At 37.4% G+C, this 26,820-nt stretch overlaps 1 protein-coding gene across 1 annotated transcript in view; it reads right to left on the reverse strand.

Moving 5' to 3' along the window:
• The window catches only part of CNTN5 (contactin 5), a 900,389-nt gene that overhangs the window by 339,375 nt on the left and 534,194 nt on the right, over window positions 1-26,820 (reverse strand). The window contains exon 9 of the mRNA XM_036258335.1: window positions 20,845-21,048. Within this exon, the coding sequence (XP_036114228.1) occupies window positions 20,845-21,048 (204 nt within the window). The remainder of the gene's footprint in view (window positions 1-20,844; window positions 21,049-26,820) is intronic.

Raw genomic sequence — 26,820 nt, forward strand, 5'->3', positions numbered from 1 at the left:
TCCACTCCACAGTGCCTTCCCATCCCCCCTCCTAAACGCTAAGGGACCCTAGGTGACGTTCAACCAGGGGAGCAATGGGCAGCTGCAACTTATCCCAGGCTAACCCTCTGAACCTGTCCCTAAGACTCCCTTTTCTCTGACTTCCCAGGGAGCCAAAGCAGCCCTACCTAGGCTCTCTCCTACAGCTTCTTCTGTCCTAAGCCCTTCCTTGTTTCACTGTCCCCAGTTTGAACAAAGGCACCCTTAAAATCATCTGGACGCGCATTGTGAAATCTTTCCTGCATGAAGTCAAGAACCCATACACTACAGGCTGGCCCTAGGCAATCCTGCTCAGGGGTCAGGTCCCATTTCTGGTAACATCTTCACCTAAATGAATGTTTAGTTGATAAAGTTTTAGCATTGTGCCATAGGGAGAGGACAGTCTGTAGACAGTGGTGTTGCCTTCGTCCAGATCTGCCTGAGAGTTCATTTCTGAGGATTGAACTTCCAAGTTGTTCCCACTGTTTTGTTTTGTTTTTTTAAAACTTGTTTTCTGCTTTCACACATTTCTGAATATCAAATTCTCTAAATGCTCCTTGAGAATATGTCTTTTGCTTACACAAAATCAAAGTCAGCAGGGCCTGTGGCACTGACCAACCTGTGGTCAACATTTATACATATGAATCTCTTGTAAGATGGTCATCAATGAGATTTGTGCTACATATATTTGATCTCAGATGATAGCAAAATCTTTCTTTATGTTGGCTTTAATTTATTATGTAAACCAGCGAGTGATAGAGATATTCTTTAAGTTTCTGGATTCGGCTCATTCTTCATTTTCTTTTTCTTTATAATTAATTTCTTTAACACTCTGACATTTTAAAAGACAATCTGAATTTAAAGAAAAAAGCATGCTGAATATTAACTAGACTCTACTGATTATTAAGAAAACTAGGCTATGTAGTCTCTTGACAGATATTGTGACAGATAATTAACACATTATAAAGCAGGCAACCTTATGTTCTCTATAGATAAATTCTATCATTCCAAAAACCAGCATAACCCCAATTCTACTTTTATGGGTTACTCTTTACTCTCTAATTTCATAAACCTGATGGATTCTCTTTTCTTTTTGACAAATTGAAAAGAAAAACCCTCACAACATTTAGCCCAATGAAATTGTGAAGAAGTAAATATTATTTATATAATAGGCCTATTCAGATGGAAGATCATGTCTAACCACACCTTTTAAATTTTACTGGAGATAATATTGATAGAGTAATCCAAGACTCCAATTTGGCATTAGTAGCATAAGGAAAACATAATGATACAGTAGGAAAAAACTCTTCAGGTGAGCTCTAGATTCATATCTCCCACCAACTATGACCTTGGGCAAGTTCTTTAAAGTGCTGGGAGCTGATCAGTGAAGTATAACATTTAGGAATGTAGTTGTTAGAGTCATAGAAACATTGGTAAGAGAACCTATTTCTTGTCTTAGCAGCAGATTCTTTAACTATAAAAGAAGATTAGCTCAGAATGCTGTTTTGTTGTGAACTACAGGAGAGAATTATGAAATGCTTTCAATACAGTGCCTGGTGCATAGAAGAAACATTAATTAATCATTATCTAGCTTTCCACCAATGCAGCTGCTATCTCCCCTCCACAGCACTGAAGAACAAGGCTGATAAAACAGTAAGATGAATCAATGAGTTTTAAAATATTTTGAATAATGGCAAGATTATATTGGTATAAGTAAATTGCCTCCTAGTATGTCTTCTTTGAAGAATACAACACTCATTTAAATATATGAGATCCAGCACATTTGTTTAAAAATACCAGTCTTGTTATTGCATGATAAGTTTATGAAATGTCTCATTGGAGTGAGCTGTGGAAGGATAACTTCTCTATATATTACAAATTACTTTCCAGAGAAATCATTTTAGAACCCTCGGTATCCTGGATGTGATTTTTAGCACGCGATAATAAAAGTGATCACAAAATAAGAATATACTCCAGTAAAGAAGAATATAAATGAGACTGTAAATTCAATATCCTTACAAGGTAAGGGAGAACTTAAAATATCCACTATAAAGCTTCTCAATTTTAGACAAATTAACTGAGATGAAATGTGAGAATTAGTTCAGCAGAAAAAGTGAAAGAAAGTCATTTTATTTTATTTTATTTCAATTTTACGGATTTCTTTTTTTTAATTTATTCATTTTTTATTAATTAATTTTTGTTACAGATGTTTCTCCTTATCCCCCACTGATTCCCCCCTCCCCCCCTCCCTGCCCTGTTCCCAGTTTGTTGTCCATGTCCACTGTTTTTGCATACATGCATATAAGTTCTGTGGTTTATCTCTCATCCACCACCCCCTCTTCTGGGAATTGTCAGTCTGTACCCCACTTCCACGTCTCTGGAACTACCCCATTCCTCAGATTGTTATGTTCATTATATTCCACAAATAAATTAGATCATATGATACTTGTCTTTCTCTGTTTGGCTTGTTTCACTTAGGATGATACTTTCCAGGTCCCTCCATGTAGTCTCAAAGGATAAGAGATCTTTCTTTCTTACAGTTGCGAAGTACTCCATTGTGTATATGTACCTCAGCTTTTTTATTCATTCGTCTACTGATGGACATTTGGGCTGTTTCTAGATTTTAGCCTTTGTAAATAGTGCTGCTATGAACATAGGGGTACATATATTCTTGCTGATTGGTGTTTCAGGCTTCATAGGGTATATTCCTAGAAGTGGGATCCCTGGGTCAAATGGAAGTTCAATTTTTAATTTTTTGAGGTAACACCATATTGTTTTCCATAGTGGCTGCACCAGTCTGCATTCCCACCAGCAGTGTACTAGAGTCCCCTTTCCTCCACACCCTCGCCCACACTTGTTGTTTGATGATTTGTTGATGGTGGCCATTCTGACAGGTGTAAGGTGATACCTCATTGTTGTTTTAATTTGCATCTCTCTGATGATTAGTGATGATGAGCATTTCTTCATATGACTCTTAGTCAATTGTATGTCCTGTTTGGAGAGGTGTCTATATATTTCCTCTGCCCATTTTTTAATTGGGTTCTTTGTCTTCCTTTTGTGGAGTTGTATGAGCACTCTCTATATATTGGAAATTAACCCCTTATCTGATATACCATTGGCAATTACGCTCTCCAATACAGTGGGTAGCCTTTCCGTTTTGATTGTATCTTTCATTGTGCAGAAGCTTTTGAGTTTGATATAGTCCCATGTGTTCATTTTCTGCGTATGATGTCTGAAATTTTGTTGCCTACAGTCTCTTCTAGGATTTTTATGGATTCATGAGTCACATTTAAGTCTTTTATCCATTTTGAGTTTATTCTTGTGTAGGATGTAAGTTGACGGTCTAGTTTCATTTTTTTGCATGTAGCTGTCCAATTTTCCCAACACCATTTATTAAAGAGGCTGTCCTTACTCCACTGTATGCTCTTGACACCTTTGTCAAATATTAATTGAGGATATTGCCTTGGGTCCATTTCTGGGTTCTCTCTTCTGTTCCACTGGTCTATATGCCTGTTCTTGTGCCAGTACCAGGCTGTTTTGATTACAGTGGCTTTGTAGTATAAGCTGAAATCTGGTAATGTGATCCCTTCAACTTTGTTCTTACTTTTCAAGATTGCTGTAGCTATTCGATGCCTTTTTTGGTTCCATATGAACTTTTGAAGTACTTGTTCTAATTCTGTGAAGTATGCCGTTGGTATTTTGATGGGGATTGTGTTGAATCTATATATTACTTTGGGTAATATGGACATTTTAATTATGTTAATTCTCCCAATCCATGAACAGGGTATGTGCTTCCACTTTTTTATATCTTTCTCTATTTCTTTTTTCAATGACCTGTAGTTTTCTGCAAATAGGTCCTTTATTTCTTTGGTTAAGTTTATTCCTAGGTCTCTTAATTTTTTTGATGCAATGGTAAATGGGATTGTTTTCTTAGTTTCACTTTCTGTGAGTTCATCCTTGGTGTATAAGAATGCCATCGATTTCTTGACGTGAATTTTATATCCTGCTACTTTGCCAAATTCATTTATTAAGTCTAGTCAATTTTTGATGGACTCTTTGGGATTTTTTAGGTATAGTATCATGTCATCTGCAAATAAAGACAGTTTCACTTCCTCCTTTCCAATTTGGATCCCTTTTATTTTTTCTTCCTGTCTGATTGCTGGGGCTAAGACTTCCAGTACTATGTTAAATAAGAGTGGCGAAAATGGGCATCCCTGTCTTGTTCCTGTTCTTAAGGGAAATGCTTTTAGTTTTTGCCCATTGAGTATCATGTTGGCTATAGGTCTTTCATATATGGCCTTTATTATGTCTAGATATGATCCGTCTATTCCCATATTGCTGAAGGTTTTTATCATAAATGGATGCTGGATTATGTTGAAGGCTTTTTCAGCATCTATTGATATGATCATGTGGCTTTTATTTTTCATTTTATTTATGCGGTGTATCATGTTTATTGATTTGCGAATATTGTACCAACCTTGCATCCCTGAGATGAATCCCACTTGAACATGGTGGATAATTTTTTTTGGTGTATTGCTGGAGACAATTCGCTAGTATTTTGTTCAGGATTTTGGCGTCTATGTTCATCAGGGATATTGGCCTGTAGTTTTCTTTCTTTGTAGTGTCCTTTTCTGGTTTTGGAATTAGAATTATGCTGGCTTCATAAAACGAGTTTGGAAGTCTTCTTTCTTCTTGAATTTTTTGAAATAGTTTGAGGAGAATGGGTGTTAATTCTTTTTTGAATGTTCGGTAAAACTCCCCCGTGAAGCCATCCGGGCCTGGGCTTTTGTTTGCTGGGAGAGTCTTGATTACCTCTTCAATTTCTTCTTTTGATATTGGTCTGTTGAAGTTTTCTGTCTCTTCCTGGTCCCGTTTTGGGAAACTATGTGTTTCTAGAAATTTGTCCATTTCGCTTAGATTGTTGAATTTGTTGCCATATAATTGTTCATAGTAGTTGTTAACGATCCTTTGTATTTCTGTGCTGTCAGTTGTTACTTCTCCTCTTTCATTTCTGATTTTGTGTATTTAGGTTCTCTCTCTTTGTTTCTTGGTGAGACTAGTGAAGGGCCCATCAATCTTGTTTATCTTTTCGAAAAACCAGCTGTTTGTTTCATTGAACTTTTTTTTTTTTTTTTTTTTAATCCTCACCTGAGGATATTTTTCCATTTTTTGTACAGATAGAGTGGGAGGGAGAGAGAGGAAGGGAGAGAGAGAGAGAAACATCGACGTGAAGGGACACATCGAGTGGCTGCCACACACATGACCAACCAGGGCCGGGGACAAACTGCAACCGAAGTACGTGCCCTTAGCGGGAACCAAACCCGGGTCTCTCCGGATCGCAGGCCGACGCTCTAACCGCTGAGCCAAACTGGCCAGGGCTCATTGATCTTTTGAATTGTTTTTTTTTTGGTCTCTATGTTGTTTATTTCTGCTCTGATATTTACTATTTCCTTCCTTCTACTTGCTCAGGGGTTTTCTTTTTGTTTGCTCTCTACTTCTTTAAGTTGTGAGGTTAGATAGTCTATTAGAGATTTTTCTTGTTTTTTGAGGTAGGCCTGTAGTGCTATGAACTTTTCTCTCAGAACTGCTTTCGCTGCATCCCATAGATTTTGTGTTGTTGTGTCTTCATTTTCACTGGTTTCCAGGAAGTTTTTGATTTCTTCCTTGATCTCCTCGGTGACCCATTCATTGTTTAATAACATGCTATTTAGCTTCCATGTGTTCAAATGTCTTTGTATGTTCTTGTTGCAATTGATTTCTAGTTTCATGCCATTATCTGAGAAGATGCTTGATATGATTTCAGTCTTCTTGAACTTGTAGAGACTTAGTTGTACCCTAACATGTGGTCTATCTTTGAGAATGTCCCATGTGCACTTGAGAAGAATGTGGATTCTGTACTTTTGGGGTGTAATTCTCTGTAGATATCTATTAAATCCATTTAAATGAAATCTAGTGTTTCATTTAGAGTCTCTGTTTCCTTGCTAATTTTTTGTTTAGAGGATCTATCCAGTGATGTCAGCGGGGTGTTGAAGTCCCCTGCTATGGTTGTATTGCTATTGATTTCTCCTTCGAAGTCCTCCAGAAGATTTTTTATATATTTTGGTGCCCCTATATTGGGTGCATATATGTTTATCAAGGTTATATCTTCCTGTTGGATAGATCCCTTCAATATTATGTAGTGGCCTTCTTTGTCTCTAGTTATGGCCTTCATTTTGAAATCTATTTTATCAGATATGAGTATTGCTACCCCAGCTTTTTTTTCTTTTCCGTTTGTTTGGAAGATTTTTTTCCATCCCTTCACTTTCAATATGTGAGTCTTTTGTTTTGAGGTGGGTTTCTTGTAAACAACATATAGATGAGTCATTCTTTCTTATCCAATCAGCTACTCTGTGTCTTTTTATGGGACCATACAAACCATTTACATTTATATAATACATTTACATTTATTGATATGTACTTATTTATTGCCATTTGTGTTTAGTGTGGTTCTATTTTTCTTCCCATTTCTCCTGGTAATTACAGCAGTCCTTTTAACATTTCTTGCAGTGCTGGTTTGGTGCTAATGTATTCCCTTAACCATTTTTTGTCTGGGAAGCTTTTTATTTGACCTTCTATTTTGAATGATAGCCTTGCTGGGTAGAGTAGTCTTGGATTCAGACCTTGTTTTTCATGACCTTGATTACTTCATGCCATTCCCTTCTGGCCTGTAGTGTTTCTTGTGAGTAGACAGCTGAGAGCCTTATGGGGTTTCCTTTGTAGGTAACCTGTTGCTTATCTCTTGCTGCTTTCAGGATTCTCTCTTTGTCTTAATTTTTTGGCAGTTTGATTACTATGTGTCTTGGTGTGGGCCTGTTTGGGTTCTTTATACTTGGGGCTCTCTGTGCTTCTTGAACTCAAATGCCTTCTTCCTCACCAAATTAGGAATGTTTTCTGTCACTATTTCCTCAAATATATTCTCTAACCCTTGCTCATTTTCTTCTTCTTCGGGGACTCCTATGATGCGAATATTATTCCATTTCCAGTTGTCCCACAGTTCTCTTAAGCTGTCTTCCTGTTTTTTAATCATTTTTTCCTTTTGGTTCTGATTGGTTGATTTTTTCTCGCCTATCTTCTAATTCACTGATCCGGTCCTCAGCTTCCTCTACTCTGCTTTTTAGACCTTCCAATGTGTTTTTCATTTCTGATATGTTGTTTTTAATTTCCAACTGGTTGATTTTCAACATTTCTATGTCTTTACTCATGTCGTTACGCATGTTGTTGAGTTTCTTCAAGATCATGGCTCTGAATTCTAGTTCTGTTAACTTGCTTAACTGCGCCTCATTTATCTCATCTTTGGTAGAGGTCTCTTGGTCTTTCATTTGGCATTTGTTTCTGTTTATCACCATTTTGGCTATCACAGTGGGCTTTGGAGTCTGCCAAATTTTCCTTGTGGGTATTGGTGTTCTGATGTTTGTGGCTCCCTCTCCTGGGTTTGGATGAGGCAGGGAGGACCCACTTTAAACACCATTGTCAAGTCTTAACTTTCCCCTAGGTTTTTTTTTTTTTCTGCCTGGAGGCTATCAGTAGAGGTCACCTGAAGAACCATGGTTTCTGAGTTGCCTGAAAAACTCCCTCAGGTGCTCAGTGTAAGAGGATTTCCCTAGGGTGGGACAGATGCTGGTTGTTAATGGGCCTCAATTAGCATTTCAATGGCCACCAGGTTGGGTTGAATCTCTGAGGGAGGGTCTGCAGCCTCTCCCCAGTACCCTGGGAAGGAGTAAGATGACCACAGTCCTGCGTGGCTGCAATCAGCAAAAGCTCTGAGCACCCTCCAAATCCTGAGTGTCCCCACACAGTTCTAGTCCAGTCTGACTTCCCTCTGCTGGAGCCCAAGGTGAGTGGCTGCTGCCAATTTAGCCTCTGTCCAGACTGCGTCGTGGAGCCGCCTAGGACTTTTAACCCGCGGGTGCTGCTCCCAGCTAAGGGCGGCCAAGTCTGCGAGTCTGCGGCACCAGCCGAGGTCGTGGCACCCAGCCAAGGCGGCAGCAGCTTACAGCCGAGTCCCCTGGTCCCAGCTCAGGGCGTTGCGGACCATGGGCTCCCGGCCCCCTCTCGCGTCCTTGCAAGCCTACCAGGATTGAGTCGGTGTCCCTGGTTATGTGGTCCTCCAGGCTGCCTTTCGATTGCCTCTTCCTGACGATTTGCCTTTATTTTCGTTGTAAATCCAGTTTGGTCCTGGGAGATGGTCTGTGTAGCTCCATTCACTCCGCCGCCATTTTTCTACTCGGAAGTCATTTTAAATAATCCACTGGGAGACTTATTTTTAAATGCCTTATTGGATACTCAGAGAAAATCAGGTAAATTATATTCAGAAAAAAAGTTCAAGAAAAACTGGTAACCGTAAGAAAGTGGGCATCTTCATAATAGAAAGATTGTCTAAATATAATGGAAAGACTCAGGGCACATATGGAAACTTGATTAGAAGAACACTCCTCCAAAAACAGCCTAGTAATCTGAATTTTAATAATCGCCTTTGTAGTGACCTAGAACCATGAATTAAATACATTTAAAAGTATTCCAGAGGCAATAGAATGATTTAAGATATACCGTGACTGTTGAAAAATAACTACAAAGTCAGAGTGGCTTATTGAAATAAGACAAAATGTCAGACATTCCCTAACCGGACTGAACACAAAAATTTCTGGATGCACTGAAAAATAAATATCTCTAATCTGCACTGTCTGTCCATTGAGTCAGAATATCTAAGGGAAAGAAGCAGGAATCTGAATTATTAGCAGGATCTCCCCAACATGATTCTGATATCTTTCATTCCCCTTTGGTTCAAAACCCCTGTCTTGTACAAAGGAGAAATGTTCAACATTAAAACAAAACAAAACAAAAAAACATCCACAACACTTGGCAAGTAACCACTAGTGCAGTGGTTCCCTATTGTACTGAATGCTTGAAGTACCTGGGCAGTGCTTTCGGAAATGCAGATTTCTGAGATTTATAGGATGAGGTCAATTTGCACACAGATCTTAAACTACCTTTTTCTTCCAAGTCCTCTCTCTGAAGGAATACCAGGAACCAGTAGCCCACCAGTGGGGTCCAGGTGGTACATTATTTGATGACCCAGTTTCTCCTGAGACCTCCCAGGGAAAGACTAAGTTTAGGATTTTATTTTTGAGAATTTCCTGAAGGATGCAGCTGTTAGAAGCTGGTGGACATTCTTAAATACACTGCAGTTTTCTGGCTTAGCATGGTTCTGGGAGGCCCTGATGACTCAGTGCAACTGGAAGAAGGAGGGCTCTTTGCTCTTAGGGAGAGATCGTTTTGATTAAATCATTCTTAGGGCTTCCAGATGGAAGAGGACTGCTGGTGTCCTTTGGGATTGGAGGGAAGCAGCAACACCGCTGTGTCTCCAAAAAGAAATCTTTATTGATAATTTGTTCATCTTACAATATTTTTCGAGTTAAAAATGCTGACATTTAGGATGAGTCCAGAGATTTTGAATGGGTATATATTGGGTATGGCTCCATATTTCCATCTTTTATGAGAATCCTAGATTATTCTCATGCAAGTGTTTGAGGGTCCCACTAGCAAATGCTGGTCTATTTAATATTACTTCATAGACTTTCAAAAGCTTTTGAGAAATTTTATTATTAAATATTCTTTTAAACAAAGAAAGAAAAAGCAGTGAATTAAAATCATGTGGAGGACTAATGCCTTGTCACGGCTAGTGAAATCCCTTAGGTATGGGAAGCAGCGTGTTGGCAAAATGGAGCAGTCCTCGGGCTTCGAGCTGGTGATGGCACTTATTGACTATTTGGGGATGTACCTTGATGTGGGAAATATCTTAGTAGGAGAGAATAAAATCTCTAAGCTCAGGTGATACTGAGCTCTACCGAGTAGTAAAATATCAAGCTGGAAAATATAATTTCTATAAAGGTATCATAAGGCTGTATGGGTGAATATTATGAAAGTGGAAAATGAATTTCAAAATGAACAAACATAAAAAATATGTTATAATAAAATTAAAATTCTACTTATTATAAGGTAGATTATATTCCTGTTTACTGCAACTAAGGAGCTGCATGTTCTTAGATGTCATTCAAATACTTGCAGGCAGAGCTAGGGGTTCAGAGGGCATCTCAAGAAAGCAAGAAACAAAAGGAACAGAGGTAGAAAACTCTGGAGAGGTTTTGAATGAAGAATGATTGAAGATAAGTGATCACATACAAAACTACTTTCAATGCTATGACCTGCCCCCAACCTCTATTAAATCCTCAGTTATAGACACAGGAGTTTGAATTCACACAGTAAACAACAGCGACAACAAACACTACAGAAATAGAAACAGTTTTGGAGAGTAGTTCTTAACTGTAATGACCCCACATGCTAGTGAGACATGGGAACTGAGTCATAAATACTGTGTTAATAGGTAACCTTTACTAAAGCTTACTGTGTAACAGGCCCTGTTCTAATAGTTTTGCATGTACTCATGCATTTAATCTCCACAATAACACTATGAGACAAGTATCCATGCTATTCCTATGTCCAGGTGAATAAACTAAATCACAGACATGTTGTCTTTTGTCCAAGGACAAAGTAGTTGACAAATCAAATCTAACTTTGTGGCCAATTTATGTGAAACAAAATTCATCAAAATAAATTCTAATTTAAATCTCCACAAGGATGCCACTCTCGTGAACTTGCTTTCTGTGAGCCTCCTTGTTTGATGGGGCAGGAGACGGTGTTGCAGCTAGTCCACCTGCGCCTCTACTTTCTCCCACAGCCTGGAGTGTGGCAATGCTCTTGCAAGTTGAGTGCAGAGTGAACTGTAGCCCTGCAGCTGTGGCTCAGTGGATTGAGCAACGTCCCATGGACTGAGAGGTCCCAGTTCTATTCCTGGTCAGGGCACATGCCTGGCTTTCAGGCTCAATCCCAAATAGGGGGCATGCAGGAGGTAGCCCATTGATGTTTCTCTCTCAGATTGATGTTTCCATCTCTCTCTTTCTAAAAAATAAATAAAAACATATTTTTTAAAAAAGACTAGAGAAAAAGACAGTTGAAAGCCACTGATCTAAGCAGGAGGTAGTGTTGTAGTTAGAAGTGGAAAAACGAGATGGTGGAGTACGACACTGCAGATGTAGCATTCAAAGGGCCTGCCAAACCTATGCAATATGTATGTGGCCAAGAGATCAGGACGATTGTAATTGTTCCAGAAATTTTTTTGTTAGATGTTTAGAATAAAGGTGATCTTACTAACAATACAGACACCAGCTGGAGAAGTTTTTTGGGGTGAAGATTCTAAATTGAAAGAGAAATAGAAGTGCCCGCTAAAGAAAAATAATTTAGAGGAGTCTTAGGGGTAGAATCCTGGAGAAACATCTACATTGAAAAGGATAAGCCTCAAATTCTTTCTGGAAAAATGCCAAGTATAAACAAGACAGACAAATGAGTGAATGGACAGTGAGATGGAGTGACCGGCTTATGGGGCACATTGAGAAGAGACAGTGAACGGCATAGATGACACTTCCCGGGGAAGTCTACTGCAAGGTAAGTCAAGAAAATAAAATATTCTTCTGTTTAAACATATTGCAAAGAGGTCAAGAATGATGAAGGCTGAGAAAACACTGATATATTTGATTAATAGACACTTGATTGATTTTGAGAAAACTCCTTGAGCAGGGTGGCTCTATGCCAGATTGTAGATTATTAAATGAAGAAAGGAACTATAGCAACAAAGACCATTTAGATTAGTCTGACAATAGGAGAGAAAGTCAGACTAAAATAACAGAACATACATTTTCTACCCTTACAAAAACAATGCAAAATTCATGTTTCTTATATTTAGAATGATACATTCACCATGTCAGTTGTCAAAATTTTACATCCTTTGGAATTTTATTTCCTGAATAACAGTAACAAGCTTTCATGTTAGAAACCAGGAAAAAGCCTAAATTAGATACATGTTTAGCAAATTGTTCTTATTTGTAAACACTTATTAAATAATTCTACAAAGTTTCTAAGGCATGTTGAGAAAGTTGATAAAATAATGCATATTGTTTTTCTTGATAATAATTCTTATCTCTATAGATAGAAGTGAAATTTGTTTTTGTAAGTCTGTTTGAGTAGATATTGAATTGTATGGAATGGCTGCTTGTCAAGGACATCTGAGAAAGCAAAGTATTCATCTTATTCAGAAATCATTCAATGATTTTTTGATGTTTTTATTTAATTTGATTCACGTCAAGATGATAAGCTTCCGTGAGAGACTCAGAGCAAAATAAATAAAAGATTAATAAAAGCCAAATAAGTTTCTATATTCCTGCAAATTTTGACATAAAACTTTAATATTATTCAGCTTCTTTTGAATAGTTAAATATACTCGAGTAGGAGTGTTCTTGTCACCAGCTTGCCAAGTCCCCTTGAAACTATCTATAAATTGAAAATTCTAAACAAAGATTAGAAGAAGAAAAAGTCTCCTGAGGTTAGGGTAGGATATTCAATACATAAGGAACAAAACTTGGAAGAGAAAATGAAAAAATTAAGAATACCCAAGGCCATCCCAATTGTCATATTTCTTTGTGATAAGCCCACTGGTCAGGAAATAAGAGTGATTTTGCCGCATCGTACTGTGTGAATGCCAAACAAATTTCAGGGATCAGAAACAAATTAACCTCAGATCCATTCTGTCTGTGCTTTCATCTGGTGCAAAGCAGAGAGAAGTGGGGTAGAACAAGGGTACAGTTAAATTCATGCTTATTCCATCAAATGTTGTTTTCGATTCAGTGACTGTGATCTTAGATGGTGAATCACCATCAGAATGCTGCTTAACAACCACTTCTCCGGGGATGGAGGTAAGTAGAAACCCTGATGTGTACCTTTGATGTTTTTCATGTTGTAAATACACCCACACTGGCTGATTTGAAGCTACCAAGAAGTGAAGAAATGCACAGGAACAAGCCAGTGCCAACACCCGACTAGAATAACCTCAAACATTACACAAAACAAATAAGAAAAAACTTGCTCCAAATGTTTGTTTGTTCTTTGTATTAGTTTTTCATGGCTGCTGTAACAAAATACCACAAACTTGGTAGTTTAAAATGACATGCATTCCACATGTGTGGAATCTAATGAACAAAATTAACTGACAAACAAAATAGATCCAGAGTCATAGAAGCATGGAACACACTGATGAATCTCAGAGGGAAGGGGAGAGAGGGAGGAGATTAAACAAAGAATTTCTATGCACATATGCACTGCCCATGGACACAGACAATAGGGTGGTAAAGGCCTGGGGTGGGGTGGGAGCCAGGTGGAAGAGGGCTAGGAGGCATCTGTAATACTCTCAAAAACAAAGATAAATTTTTTAAAATTAATTTAAAATAAAATTAAAATAAAATGACATGCATTTATTTTCTTGCCATTCTGAAGTTCAGAAGTTCAAAATCAATTTCTGTTGGCTTCCATCAAGGTGGCCTCTCTTGAGGGCAAGGCCACGCTCCCTCCAGGGGCTCTAGGGAAAACCCATCTCCTTGCCTGTCCCTCTTCCAGAGCTGCACTGTTTGCATTGCTCAGCTCAGGGCCCCTTCCTCCATCTTCAAAGCAACCTCTCTAATCTCTACTTTCACCATCACATCACCTTCTCTTCGTAGTCAAGTCTTGCCCTGCCTCCCTCTTGTGAGGACACTTGGTACTACATTTAGGGCTGGCAGCCACAGTCATCCAAACTAATCCAGGGTAATATCTCCTTATCAAGATCCTAATCACATTTGTAAGGTCCCTTTACCATATCAGCTAACATTCAAAGTTTCTAGGAATTAGGATACGGGCATCTTGGGGATCATTACTCAGCCTAGCACATTTTCCAATGCATGCCATTTAAAACTATTTTTCCATTGCCCTTAGGACCTGCATTATTCAGTCACATATTAATGGGATTAATTCACTGATTATGTAAATTGATAATTCTGTATATAATTTCCTTGTTGACACAATTCTTGCCTTAAAAATAAACCTGTTGTTTACATATACATTCTCAGTTGATGACTTTGATTGTAGTTCATTAACAACAAAAGAAGCCATTAGAATTTCTCCTCCAAATAGCAGTTTATCTCCCCAATGTGGCAAATACCAATTCTCTAACAAAGGCAACTTTTTGCATAATGTATTCACATTACTTTCTTAAGTTGCTTCTTCAGTGATTTTCTCTACTTCGCTATGTAACTCCTGGGATGGGAAAAGGACCCAGGGACTGTTTCTGGTTTTGTTTTCTCTTTCATTACTTTTTTTTTTCATTACCATCTATATAGCACTCTACAGCCAGTATAGCTTTAAAGACGGGATGAGAGAATGTGCCTTACGAAGGAGGAGATCTTGAAAGAGAAGATCCTGCCTGGATGGAAAGAGGAGTGAAGGCCCCGTCCTGTGCTCCGTGCATTGTGGAAAGAAGCTGCTACCTTGTCATGAGGAGTTAAACCTATTGTCAGTTATGGTGATCCTCTCTGTTTTTAGAAATGCATTTAATATCTTGTATGATATTAATAGAACAACTTCAACTTCTCTTTTAAAGTTATATCTGCTTGTATATATTTCGCATCCCTTCACCCTAATGCTTGTAAAGTTTTTCAGACAATGCCTCTCATGTAGTAATAAAACATAACTTGATTAAATAAAAATAAAATAAGCAAAAACTATCTTCACAACTGAGCTGGGGACTCAAGTGAAAGGAGAAATGAAAGTATGAAATTGCCATATTTAATACAGACAGTAAGACCCTAAAGGAAAAACAGGCCCCGGTGCTGTGGGGGAGGGGCCCAGGTATGTTGAGGCAGATAGATATGGCAGCTGTAGGAACCAGGGCTTGGTGAAAGAGAGATGTGGCTTGAGTGATGTGTTTAATAAATGTTGCTGTGTTACATTCAATGCCAACACCTCCAAACTATTAGTAAAAATATGTATTACTCTTAAATGTATTACTCATTTGGAGCTAAATTTTTTTCATTTGTTTTTAAAGCAATGATATATGAGATTGGCCTCGTGGGCACTAAATGAATGCAGACAGATCCTAGGATACACAGTTACATGCAGTATTCAGGGTAACAGCCTCCCTGTCTTATATTGTAAATTATTTAAGGATGGTTATTGCACTTGTTTTCCCTATGCTGTACCTCCACTAGATAAAAAGTTATCTAACGCTTAGGTATGCAATACACATCTGTGAATGTGTGAGGATAATTTTCCATTGTCAGCAGAGGAAATTTTCGTCATGTCACTTATGCACTTCAAATCTTCTAAAGCTCCTAGTATCACCGAGGTGCCACCTGAGGGCCACCTGCAGGTGCACAGAAATTAACTGCCTGTGGAGTTAGCACCCTGCAATGGGAAATGAAAGCCCATTGGTAAACCCCCAAGGAGACTATTCTGAGTGCATTTCCCAAGGCTCCTGCCCTGGGATCAGCCCCAGCTGTGCACAGTGGTCATCTCCATAATGCAACCACCTTTCACTGTTTTGCTCCACCCCTCCGTCCCACATTCCTACTTTCCGGGATAAATTTCGAATAAAGTACCTGCAAGCTAATTTTGTTTCAGCTTTGCTTTAAGGGAATCCAAGACATTTCATAATAATTTTAAAGTAAAATTTTATTGGTACTTGGGAAATAATTTGCCTATGCATATAGCCTCTATTATTTTTAGAAAGTTTTTTTTTCCAGAGAAGTATAAAAACACAATGTCCTTGAAATGATTTTTATAGCTAACTCTACAGTCACAGCAGATTAAGTGTAATTTTTATATTCAAAACCCTGCACAGGTATTTGCCACGTCTGCAGAAATATCTACTCTAATGCCTGTCCCTGCACTGAGAGGTTTGTAAACCAGGAACTGCATCTGACGGTGGTGAAATAAGTGGATTCACCCACAATCGTATTCAGTTTTTATTTTTAGACATAGTATTTAATATTTGCCATCTACTTGGGAAAACATTCAGGAGTATGTCCTTCTTATGAACATACTTTTCTTTTCTTTTTTTTTTAAATTTTATTTTTGTTACAGATGTTTCTCCTGTTTTACCCCATTGACACCGTCCTCCCCATCCCCCCCACCCCATCCCCAGTTTTGCTGTCCATGTCCATTGGTTATGAATACATGCATATACGTTCTGTGGTTTATCTCCCCCCCCCATTTCTTCTGGGGGTTGTGAGTCTGTACCTTCCATGTTTCTGGGTCTACCCTATACTTTTCAACTTTTTTGAAGAGAGATCAAATAGTGATATGAAAGATTTTGATTTAAAAAATAATTCCAGTCTAATTGATACCCTTTTTTTTTAACATATTAAAAGTTTCCTGTTTTTTTCACACATTATTCTGGTTCAAATTCTGTAACCATTCAGTAACTTCAGTAATTTTTAATAGAAACTGTTAACTTAGAATTGCATATAAATGTTAAGTATGAGAAGTTTGGAAGTTGTGGCTCCCCAGTCCATAGAATTGGTTTCCTTCTGTGGTGGGAATGAGGAGAAGGCTGAGTAAAGTGTGCTGAGAGTCCTCAGCTCTTTATTTTTTAAATCCTCACCCCGACCAGGAATCGAATCCACCACCTTTCCATGCACCAGATGATGTTCCAACTGACTGAGACACACCAGCCAGGACAATATTCTCAGCTTTGCTATGGGAGCAAGGAAATGGCTGTCAGGCTATGGATACCGACCTGCCAGAATACTTTTTTGCCTGTGTGCCAACATTCACATTCAGGACTTCAGCTTCCCATAAAAAGTTCATGCATGCCCTGACCAATTTGGCTGAGCAGTTAGAGTGTGGGCCAAAGGGTCTTGGGTTTGATTCCCGTTCAAGGGCATGTGCCTGGGTTGTAGGTTTAAGCCCTGGCCCTGGTCAGGGCTGTGTGGGAAGCAACCAATTGATGTATCTCCCTCACATTGATATCGATATCTCTCTCTCCCCCCACTTCCTCCCTTCCACTCTTTCTAAAAATCAATGACAAAATATACTTGGGTGAGGATTAACCCAAAAAAAAGTTCATTCATATTGTTAGGAGACAAGCCCTTTGGACTTTTTGCATGTAGGAACAGAGAAGCGAAGGTATTCAGATATTTCACTGAAATAGATGCTAAACATACACACACACCTTCAATCCCCCTTTGTCTGTCTCATTTTTCATGTCTACCCCCAGCTAACTTTAATTTCAGAGCTTCTTCAGGCTTGCACTGGGCACATGCCTTAGTCCTTTAAACTCCTTTATTCTAAGTTTTAGTTTCTCTACCTGTTTAATCCTTTAACTCACAACCTCCCTTATTTTTCCAGAAATAGTTAATCAAAATGTCTCATTTGTTAGTGAACTGCTCCCTCTCCTTCACACTCTCATTATGATATAGCTGTGGCTTGTAGGTCTCAGAGGGTGACAAGCACACAAATATACAGGCATCTAGTCCACCACCGTGGGCTGTGTTCCCACCTCTCCTTCCAACACTCATTTCCCATGGCTTCCTTGACACTACAATCCTGTTTTTTCCTTTTATCTCTCAGACTCCTTGTCATAATCTTTTGTAGTATTTTCATTCTTTATCCTTCCAGTGTAATCTGTATTTTTTCAGGTTTGTTTCTAAACCCATGTCTATTTATCTTATACTCTTTTACGGGCTTTCTTAACCACAGTAATGATTTCAGTTGACTTGATGAAACAAAATATAAATATCTTTAGTATTTTATGTGAGCCTCACAAAGAATAAAAGAAGTTAAAAAGTTGGTTTTAAGGAATGGGATTTGATGAGAGGGAGGTATTTTCTTGTTTCTATTTTTGTTTTTCTCATTTGCACTTATAAACCATTCATCTAATATGGATGTATTACTTTGATTAAAAAAGTGCACATTAGTAGGCAAAGAATCACCAAGGAAACAATAACCTTATATAATATACAGCAAGAAAAAATATAAATTTTCTAACTTCTTTCACAAAATCTTAAGTAAGACTGTCGTTGAAAGATGTCATTGAAACTTAGCAGGTGTTTTACACCTGTTTCTTTTTAACTTAAATGTTAACTTTAGAGTACGTTTTACTTATTTGTATATCTCCATTTAGCATTTCATATAGTACTACTCAGATAATGATTCTTTGAAAATAAAGATGTTCATAAAAAATGTCAACAATTTTAACTGCTCCAGTAAATTCAATTAATATGATGACTAAAAATAATTTATTAGTTTAGTAACATGGTATTGGTTATGTAAGAAATAATGAGTAATAGTGTAACATTCTGAAAAGGCCAGAGGGAACGATAATCAACAAAGATAAAAGGATGGTCCTAATAGGAGAAGAAATAATGTATTATCTCTATTGAAATAGGATAAGGGAAGAACAGTATGAATGGAAATGTAGTTAGGTTTGAATTTTATAAGTAAGAAGATAAATTTGATACTTATGTAGATTTTGTGAAGGGGTATTGGCTCATAGTCCAGTTTAAGGGAAGAAGAGAAGCTTCTAAAAATTTTTGGGAGAGTTAGAGATTACCAATCCACAGAAACTATGCTAAAGTTTCCTCCTACTCCAGAGCCCCATGCTTAATTAGTCATATCCTGGTAATTCTACCTTCCTGATGTGCAGGCATATTTCCTGACCACCAGTGCTATCACCACTGCTTCCATTCTGTTGCTCATCGCTGGCTGTTGTCAATAGAGTAAACTGGTCTCCAAATCTCCATGTTTGTTTCCTATTTATTCCCCCATGCCATTACCTAGTTGTGTGACCTCTGGTTGGTCCTTTCATCTCTCTAATATTGGCTTCCTCATCTCTAAAACAGATATTGTGCCAGAATGGCAGTCATCAACAAATCATCAAAGTGCTGACAAGGGTGTGAAAAAAAGGGGACTGTAGTACACTGCTGGTGAAAATGCAGAGTAGTGCAGCCACTATGAGAAACAATATGGTGTTCCCTCAAAAAATTAAAAATTGACCTGCCATTTGACCCAGTGATCCCACTTCTTGGAATATATCCTAAGAAGCCTTAAACACCAATCAGGAAGAATATATGCATCCCTATGTTCATAGCAGCACTATTTACAATTGCTAAAACCTGGAAATAGCCCAAGTGTCCATCAGTAGATGAGTGGATAAATAAGCTATGGTACATATGCACAATGGAATACTATGCAGTTGTAAGAAAGAAATATCTCTTACACTTTGAGATGACATGGAGGGATCTGGAGAGTATTATGCTAAGTGGAATAAGCCAGTCACAGAAAGACAAGTACCACATGATCTCACTTATTTCTGGAATGTAATAAATAAAATAAGCTGTCGACCAAAAGAGATCCAGAATCATGGAAGTAAGGAACAGACTGACAAACCTCAGAGGGATTCAGGGTAGGAGGGGTGGAAGAGATAAACCAAAGAACTTATATGCATGTATGAAGAACCAATCAACATGGACGCTAGGTTGGGGAAGGCAGGAGTGAGTGGGAGTGGGAAGGAGGAAGTCAATGGGGGATAAAAGAGAGACATCTTATCTGTAATACTTTGAACAATAATAAATAAATAAATAAATAAATAAATAAATAAATAAATAAATACTGCATTTATACTTTCTACCTGTTAGGATTATTGCTGTTATATGTACTTGTATTATATTTACTACTAAGTCTAAATATATATGCTAAAAAACTAAATAATGAACAAAAATCTTGTGATATAACTAACAGTTAAAACTCAACTAACAAAGCCTTTACTAATTGTTAGCTATATTTCAAAGCTGTACATATTTGATCCATTTGATCTAGATATCTATGTAATTCAATATTCTATGTTCAAATGATTGTTGTTTTAATGATTACAGAAAGATCTGGACTATTTCTTAAGGATGTTTAACCTTCACATAGTCTTTCTTTCCTTCCTTCCTTCCTTCCTTCCTTCCTTCCTTCCTTCCTTCCTTCCTTCCTTCCTTCCTTCCTTCCTTCCTTCCTTCCTTCCTTCCTTCCTTCCTTCCTTCCTTCCTTCCTTCCTTCCTTCCTTCCTTCCCTTCTTGCCTTCCTTCCTTTAATTCCAGTGTTTGTTGAATGTGTATTAGATGGCCATACATTCCAGCAGCATATATTCTAAAACCAAGTATATAAAAGAGTAGTGTTAAAATATATTATTTTTTAAACTTCACAATAAGTATTTTAAGCTCACTTCTTAATATGCATTTATAGATTTTTTATTGCATGACAGAGCAAGCCACATGGCACATATCACTGTAATACAGCAGTTGACGTCTTTAATGCAATGCTTAACTGTAAATGTCTGTAACTAGAAATGAGGTATTTAAATTTGAAGATACTCTAGATAGATGGCAATACCTATAATTATAGAATTATCGTATCTTCCTGAATTCTGCTTAAAAGTTAAAGTTCCAACTGTTCCTATTATTGAAAAAGTAATAATAACAATTATAACTGTACCATGAAATATTAAAAGCTGAACATTCAATTTGAAGGTAGCTAAAATAAAAATGTAATGAAAAGCGAACCTATAAAACGCTCCCAATTCATGCATATGTGCTATATAGAGGCACTAAAGAGCTGCAGAGTCTTTATTACAGTTCATTTTTTTACATTCTCTCTCCCTTTTTGGGCATCAGTTGACATTATGTTTATTATTTCTCATCCATAGATCATCACTTTCCTATTGTCAAAATTTTTATGCTAGGGTATGCATAATCTCAGACTAAAAATATGGCGAATGTTCTCTTTATTTCTTTTGTACTAAGTTCAAGGGCTTAGTAAAACACTCATACATCTTTATTTTTCACATATGAGATGGCTGACTATTTCAGTTGGGGCCATGCAACTTACCATCATTACGTAGAGTGAGTGGCGTTGGAGGACTAAGTACTCGGGCATTCGTCACCGTGTTTTTCACCAGACAAATATAGCTGCCAACATCTGATGTTTGCACTTTAGAAATATAAAGGTTGCCTGTCTCCTGGGAAATGAACCGCCGACTGTCTTCAGCCACAAAGGAAGGGAACTCATTAAATACCCAGCTATAGATGATCTCTGAAAATAGACAAAATTTAATTGTTGAAAGACATTATTTTATTAACAGTTAAAACTCAGCTAACAAAGCCTTTACAAATTGTTAGCTATACACAGCCATACATCCATTTGATCCAGATATCAATGTAATTCAGTATTCTATGTTCAAATGATTGTTGTTTTAATGATTACAGAAAGATCTAGACTATTTCTTAAGGATGCTTAGCCTTTACATAGTCCTTCTTTCCTTCCTTCCTTCCTTCCTTCCTTCCTTCCTTCCTTCCTTCCTTCCTTCCTTCCTTCCTTCTTCCCTTCCTTCCTTCTTCCCTTCCTTCCTTCCTTCTCTTCTTTCTTCCTTTAATTCCAGTGTTTATTGAATGTGTTTTAAATTATTGGCACTATGATAACACTGTAATTAAAAAGATGAGAGAGAGAGTTTTCCATTCTTGAAGATCAGCCTAATGGAAGATAGCTACCCAAACCTATAAAACACCGTGGAATAAAGAAATGAAAATACATGCCCTGGCCGGTTTGGCTCAGCAGTTGGAGTGATGGCCTGTGGATTAGAGAGTCCCGGGTTCAGTTCCTGCTAGGGGCACGTACCAAAAAAAAAAAAAAAAATGAAATGAAAATACATATTCCATTCTAAAGAAAGCAGGGAAAGGGACACTTAAGCATTCGTGTTGATACAAAAACAAGCAAACAAACAAAAAAACTTCCTGAGCTACAGTCATTACTCATTTGTTAACAAATGTTGGTGAGTGTCACAAAAGATCAGCATTGTTCTAAGTAAAAAACAAAAACAAACACAAAAAGGGTCTGTGTTCTCATGTAGCTTTCATTATAGTGGGAAGAAATTGAAAATAAAAGTAAGTATCTATCGAGTGGTGATAAGTGCCATGAAGAAAACTAAGGCATGTGAAGAGAGCTGGAGCGTGACAAGGATGACAAGAACACGTGAGTTTATGTTTGAAACGCTGTCTGACTGCTGGGTAGAGAAGAGACAGTCTGAGAACAAAGCAGGGACTGGGGGAGGGGAAGCAAGAGGAATCATGTCCACTAGTCTAAGAGGCTATTTTCGAAATAGCCATGAAAGATATAAATAATTTTCACTAGAACGGTAGCAGAAGTTACAGTAATGAGGAAGTAGTGAGAAGTGATTGGTTTTGATAAAAATGTGATCGTAGAGTTGACAGGAATTGCTGATGAATTGTTATGAAAGGTGAGGGAAAAAAAGAGACAATCAAGGAGTAAGATTTTCGACCTGAGTAACTGAACAACTAGAAGAACATATTTATCTTTACTGAAATGGCAAGACTATAGAAATTGCAGTTCTTTGGAGATGTGGGTAGAGTAAAATCAGTTAAAATTTGACAGATTAAATTTGTCATACTGTCTAGTAAGAAATTGAGAAGGCAGTTGCATGTTTGAATATAAAGGCCAAGGGAGAAATTTGTGTTGGAGCTGACCACGTGAAGAGCTTATGGGGTGCTGAAAGCTTTCCAGTTGAGGACACAGATGAGGATGGTCATTCAGACAAGGAGTTGGGTGTTAAGAATGGACCATCACAGACAGCTTTGCATTGGAGTAAAAAAATCCAAGGAAGGGAGTGGTCAGAGAAGAGGTTGAAAAGATTGGAGATACATCCAAATTACTAAACACAGATTAACATGGTGTGCACATTACATTAAGGAGCTTGTGCTCTATCTTATATGCCGTGTGGCACTACTGGATATTCTTCAGCATAGTGTTGTCACAGATATGCATGTTAGTAGGTGATTCTGGTGGTTCTGCAGATGTTCCATTCAAGTGAGAGCAAGGCTGCAGGAACAAGCAATAGGAAAATACTGCATACTGAAATGAGAGCTGAAAAAAATCTGAATTAGAACCACGATTATAACAATGAGAAAATGGGCATTTGTCCAATAAATATACTGGAGATAAAACAAAATAAGAGATAAATAGTTCAGAAATATTCTCATATTTTTTTTTGCGTGACTAGGTAGAAGACGGCAGAAGTTCAGAATGGAAATGCACCAAGTTAGACTGGTTTAATAAGGAGAAAGCAATTGTTCACTTTTAGGGCACTTTGGGTTTGAGGTGTGTGCGAGAAATCCAGAAAAGGAGTTTCAGCAGTTGACAAATATGTGTTTTAAGACCAGGAAAGGAAATTCAATTTGGAAGTTGTCAGTATATTGGTGTAATTGAACCCATGTAAGTAGTTGAGATTAACTAGGGAGAGTGAATATGATAAGAAGATGGTTCTCTGGGAGACACAAAAATTTAAATAAAGGTAAGAAAATGATCCAAGGGTGAGAGAAAATAAACTATTGCAAAAATTCAAATAGAATGAAGAAGAATATGCAATGTCATAGGCAACCATGGCTTATCCATCTCAAGAAGATTAAATGATGTCAAATAAGGCAAATAGTTCAGTAAATAAAGAAAAATGTCACTTAAGATTGGCATTTGGAATGTCACTGAATGGCAACTTTAACAGATGAGTGGAGATGAAAACCAGAATTCAATTCAGTTAACAGAAGATTAGAAATTGAAGGTATTGTGTGTAGGCTAGTAACATTGAAATCTCAATAGATGTTATAATTACCTATGTTATGGTTGAAAGAGCAGATTCCAAGCAATTCTTTCACCAGAATTATATATTTAGAAATACAAGTTATAGCAAGTTCTTAAATAAAGTTCTTTCATTATAATATTGATAAGATGTGTAGGAATTTAATTCTCCTTTATATCAATTAGCTTATGTAATATTGGTTTAGGTATATGTAGTTTCACTTAAAGTTGTTTCAAATAGTCTATCTACCACATTAAGTGAGAACTTTACTTGAGTTTTTACAAATATCAACATGTGATTCTAATCTACAATCAGTTTTAGGAAGCCCTATTTCATTTTGTGCTATTATTTTCCCTCCCTCCCTCCCTCCCTCCCTCCCTCCCTCCCTCCCTCCCTCCCTCCCTCCCTCCCTCCCTTCCTTCCTTCCTTCCTTCCTTCCTTCCTTCCTTCCTTCCTTCCTTCCTTCCTTCTTCTCTTTCTGTTCACCTACCTACCTGTCATGAGTGGTTAAAAATACATTTATCACTTTGGCCTTGCCCAGGTTCCAGTGGGAAGCCAGACATTTAATCGGCCCTTCTGGATATTCAAGCAGAGGCATAAAAATTATCCATCCATATTGGAAGTCAGTGTAACTAATTTCAAAACCTTACATGGATCAGTTAACTTTGCATAGAACCCCTTCTCAAGCTATTAATATGACCATTTAATTTTTTATCTTAGCTGATTTACATTAGCTGTGTCCATTAAAGGTAAATCATTAATGTTCATGAATATGTGTTTAAGGAAGGTGATGTTTTAGGCTAACTCCTGAGAAGAATCCAAAACATTTTTATAGACATCATCTGAGGTAGGTATATCCTATACACTCAAGTGAGGAACAATAAAAATGGTTTTACTTCTATCCAAAATCCCCTTACTGATGGCTTAAAATAAGTAAATATTTATCTTTCTTTGAGGTTTGTTTTTCTCATTTAAAAAATGAGAACACGCCCTGGCCGGTTTGGCTCAGCAGTTGGAGCGTCGGCCTGCGGTACAGAGAGACCCGGGTTCGGTTCCCGCTAAGGGCATGTACCTCGGTTGCAGTTTGTCCCCTGCCCTGGTTGGTCGTGCGGGTGGCAGCCGCTCGATGTGTCCCTTTCACATCGATGTTTCTCTCTCTCTCTCTCTCTCTCTCTCTCTTCCTCTCTCTCCCTCCCGCTCTATCTGAACAAAAAATGGAAAAATGTCCTCGGGTGAGGATAAAAAAAAAAAAAAAATGAGAACAATATCAACTTCATAAGTTTTAAAATGAAATAATATAACCAGGAACTTAACACATAATAAGTAATTATAAAATATGAAAAATAACATTTTTATTAACCCTTCCCTCAAAAATTATTAGTTTAAGAGCTCTTTTTCTATGTGTTTCATTTAAATATAAGAAAACTAGTAAATAGAATCTAATATAACAATGAAAGAATTATTAGTACTTAAATATTATTTAATCTGTTTTCCATAGAAAATTTCAACGAGAACATTGATACTAAGCAAGATTTAGCCATTATTTATTACTCCTAAGGCTTTAGTTCTAGCAGATGCTTGAGAATTTTGAAATTTTATATTATATTAGCTTATAATTATAATGCACATTGGCAATGTCAGAAATCTCTAAAATATTCTAAAAAAATTTTACAAAGCAAACTCTTTTTCATAACTACAGTTACTCACTTGGCAGCGTTTAGTGTACTTGTTAGTTTACTAAGAATATAGTAATAGTATCCATGTGGCTTTACTCAAAAAAAGCCCAGTGGCTCTAATTGAAATACTTTATTCTGTTCTCTCACTGCTCAACTAGACTCTAAATTGAAGGACTTCTCACACTTAACACTATGAATTCTTCTAATTGTTATAATAACAGTTTCATTTGTTGTTTAAACATCACTCACAGACATTTTGATATTTTGCAGCTTATTTTATACCAGATTTTACTGGGGTTATCTCCATTTGGGGTTTGTATTACTTTAAATTTTGGAAAAAGAAAGTGTGAATAAAGTCTATCTTTCACTAAAATACTATTTCTATTATACTGACAGTGTTAAGTCCATGTTCTGAAAAATATTTTTAGAATAGAAAAAGGTATTTATACACAATTGGCATTTCCCCCCTGATTTTATAGGTACATGAGTATTTGGGGGTTCAAAATGCTTATTTAGTTTTTAAAATAAGTTTTCAGTTTTACATAGCAAAGCATTTCATAATTCCAAGAAATATACAAAGTAGAAATAGTACACATTAGAAAAGCTGACAACCTGACTTTGGATTGAATTATGACTGTGCCAAGAATAAAAATAATGAACTGGGATAAACATATTTGAAGATGGCTGTTTAAATTCTGCTATCAGGTTTTTCATTTTCTATTAGCATTTACTTACCATCTTTTTTAAAGTTTACTATAAAAAAAGAAAACAAGCATCAATCATGTTTTTAGTATTATGTTAGAGTCAGGTTTATAAAATAATTCAGGAAGGCAGTAAAACACAGCTTTAGTGTCATTGGTCTGTTTTTTAAAATTATTTTTTAGAGAGAGAGGAAGAGAGAGATAGAAACATTGTGAGAGAGAAACATCAGTCAGCTGCTTCTTGAATGCCCCCTACTGGGGATTGAGCCCGCAACCTGGGCATGTGCCCTGTCTGGGAATTAAACCTGGGACCTCTTAGTCCATGGGATGACCCTCAATCCACTGAGCCACACCAGCTGGGCAGTCTTTGTTTTTTATACCACTTTGCTTAATACCAATTGTGCTGGGCCCATAAAAATAATTTAATACAGCTGATTGCTAGTAAAATTTTAATATTATTATTCATTTCAGAAAAAGATTGATAATATTTAATCAATTGTGATTTGTTCCCGTTTTCTGAGTTTCTCTTTTTTTTTGTTCAGATAGAGTGGGAGGGAGAGAGAGGACGAGAGAGAGAGAGGGAAACATCGATGTGAAAGGGACACATCGAGTGGCTGCCACCCGCACGACCAACCAGGGCCGGGGACAAACTGCAACCGAGGTACATGCCCTTAGCGGGAACCGAACCCGGGTCTCTCTGGACCGCAGGCTGACGCTCTAACCGCTGAGCCAAACTGGCCAGGGCTGAGTTTCTCTTTTAATAGTGTGTTTCATTAGGACAACTGAAAATGTTTTAGAAGTTCTCGATTCAATTCTTCAGTGAGTACTCCCTATTTTAGCA

Source organism: Molossus molossus, unplaced genomic scaffold (genome assembly GCF_014108415.1).
Source record: "Molossus molossus isolate mMolMol1 unplaced genomic scaffold, mMolMol1.p scaffold_m16_p_13, whole genome shotgun sequence".
Classification (NCBI taxonomy): Eukaryota; Metazoa; Chordata; class Mammalia; order Chiroptera; family Molossidae; genus Molossus; species Molossus molossus.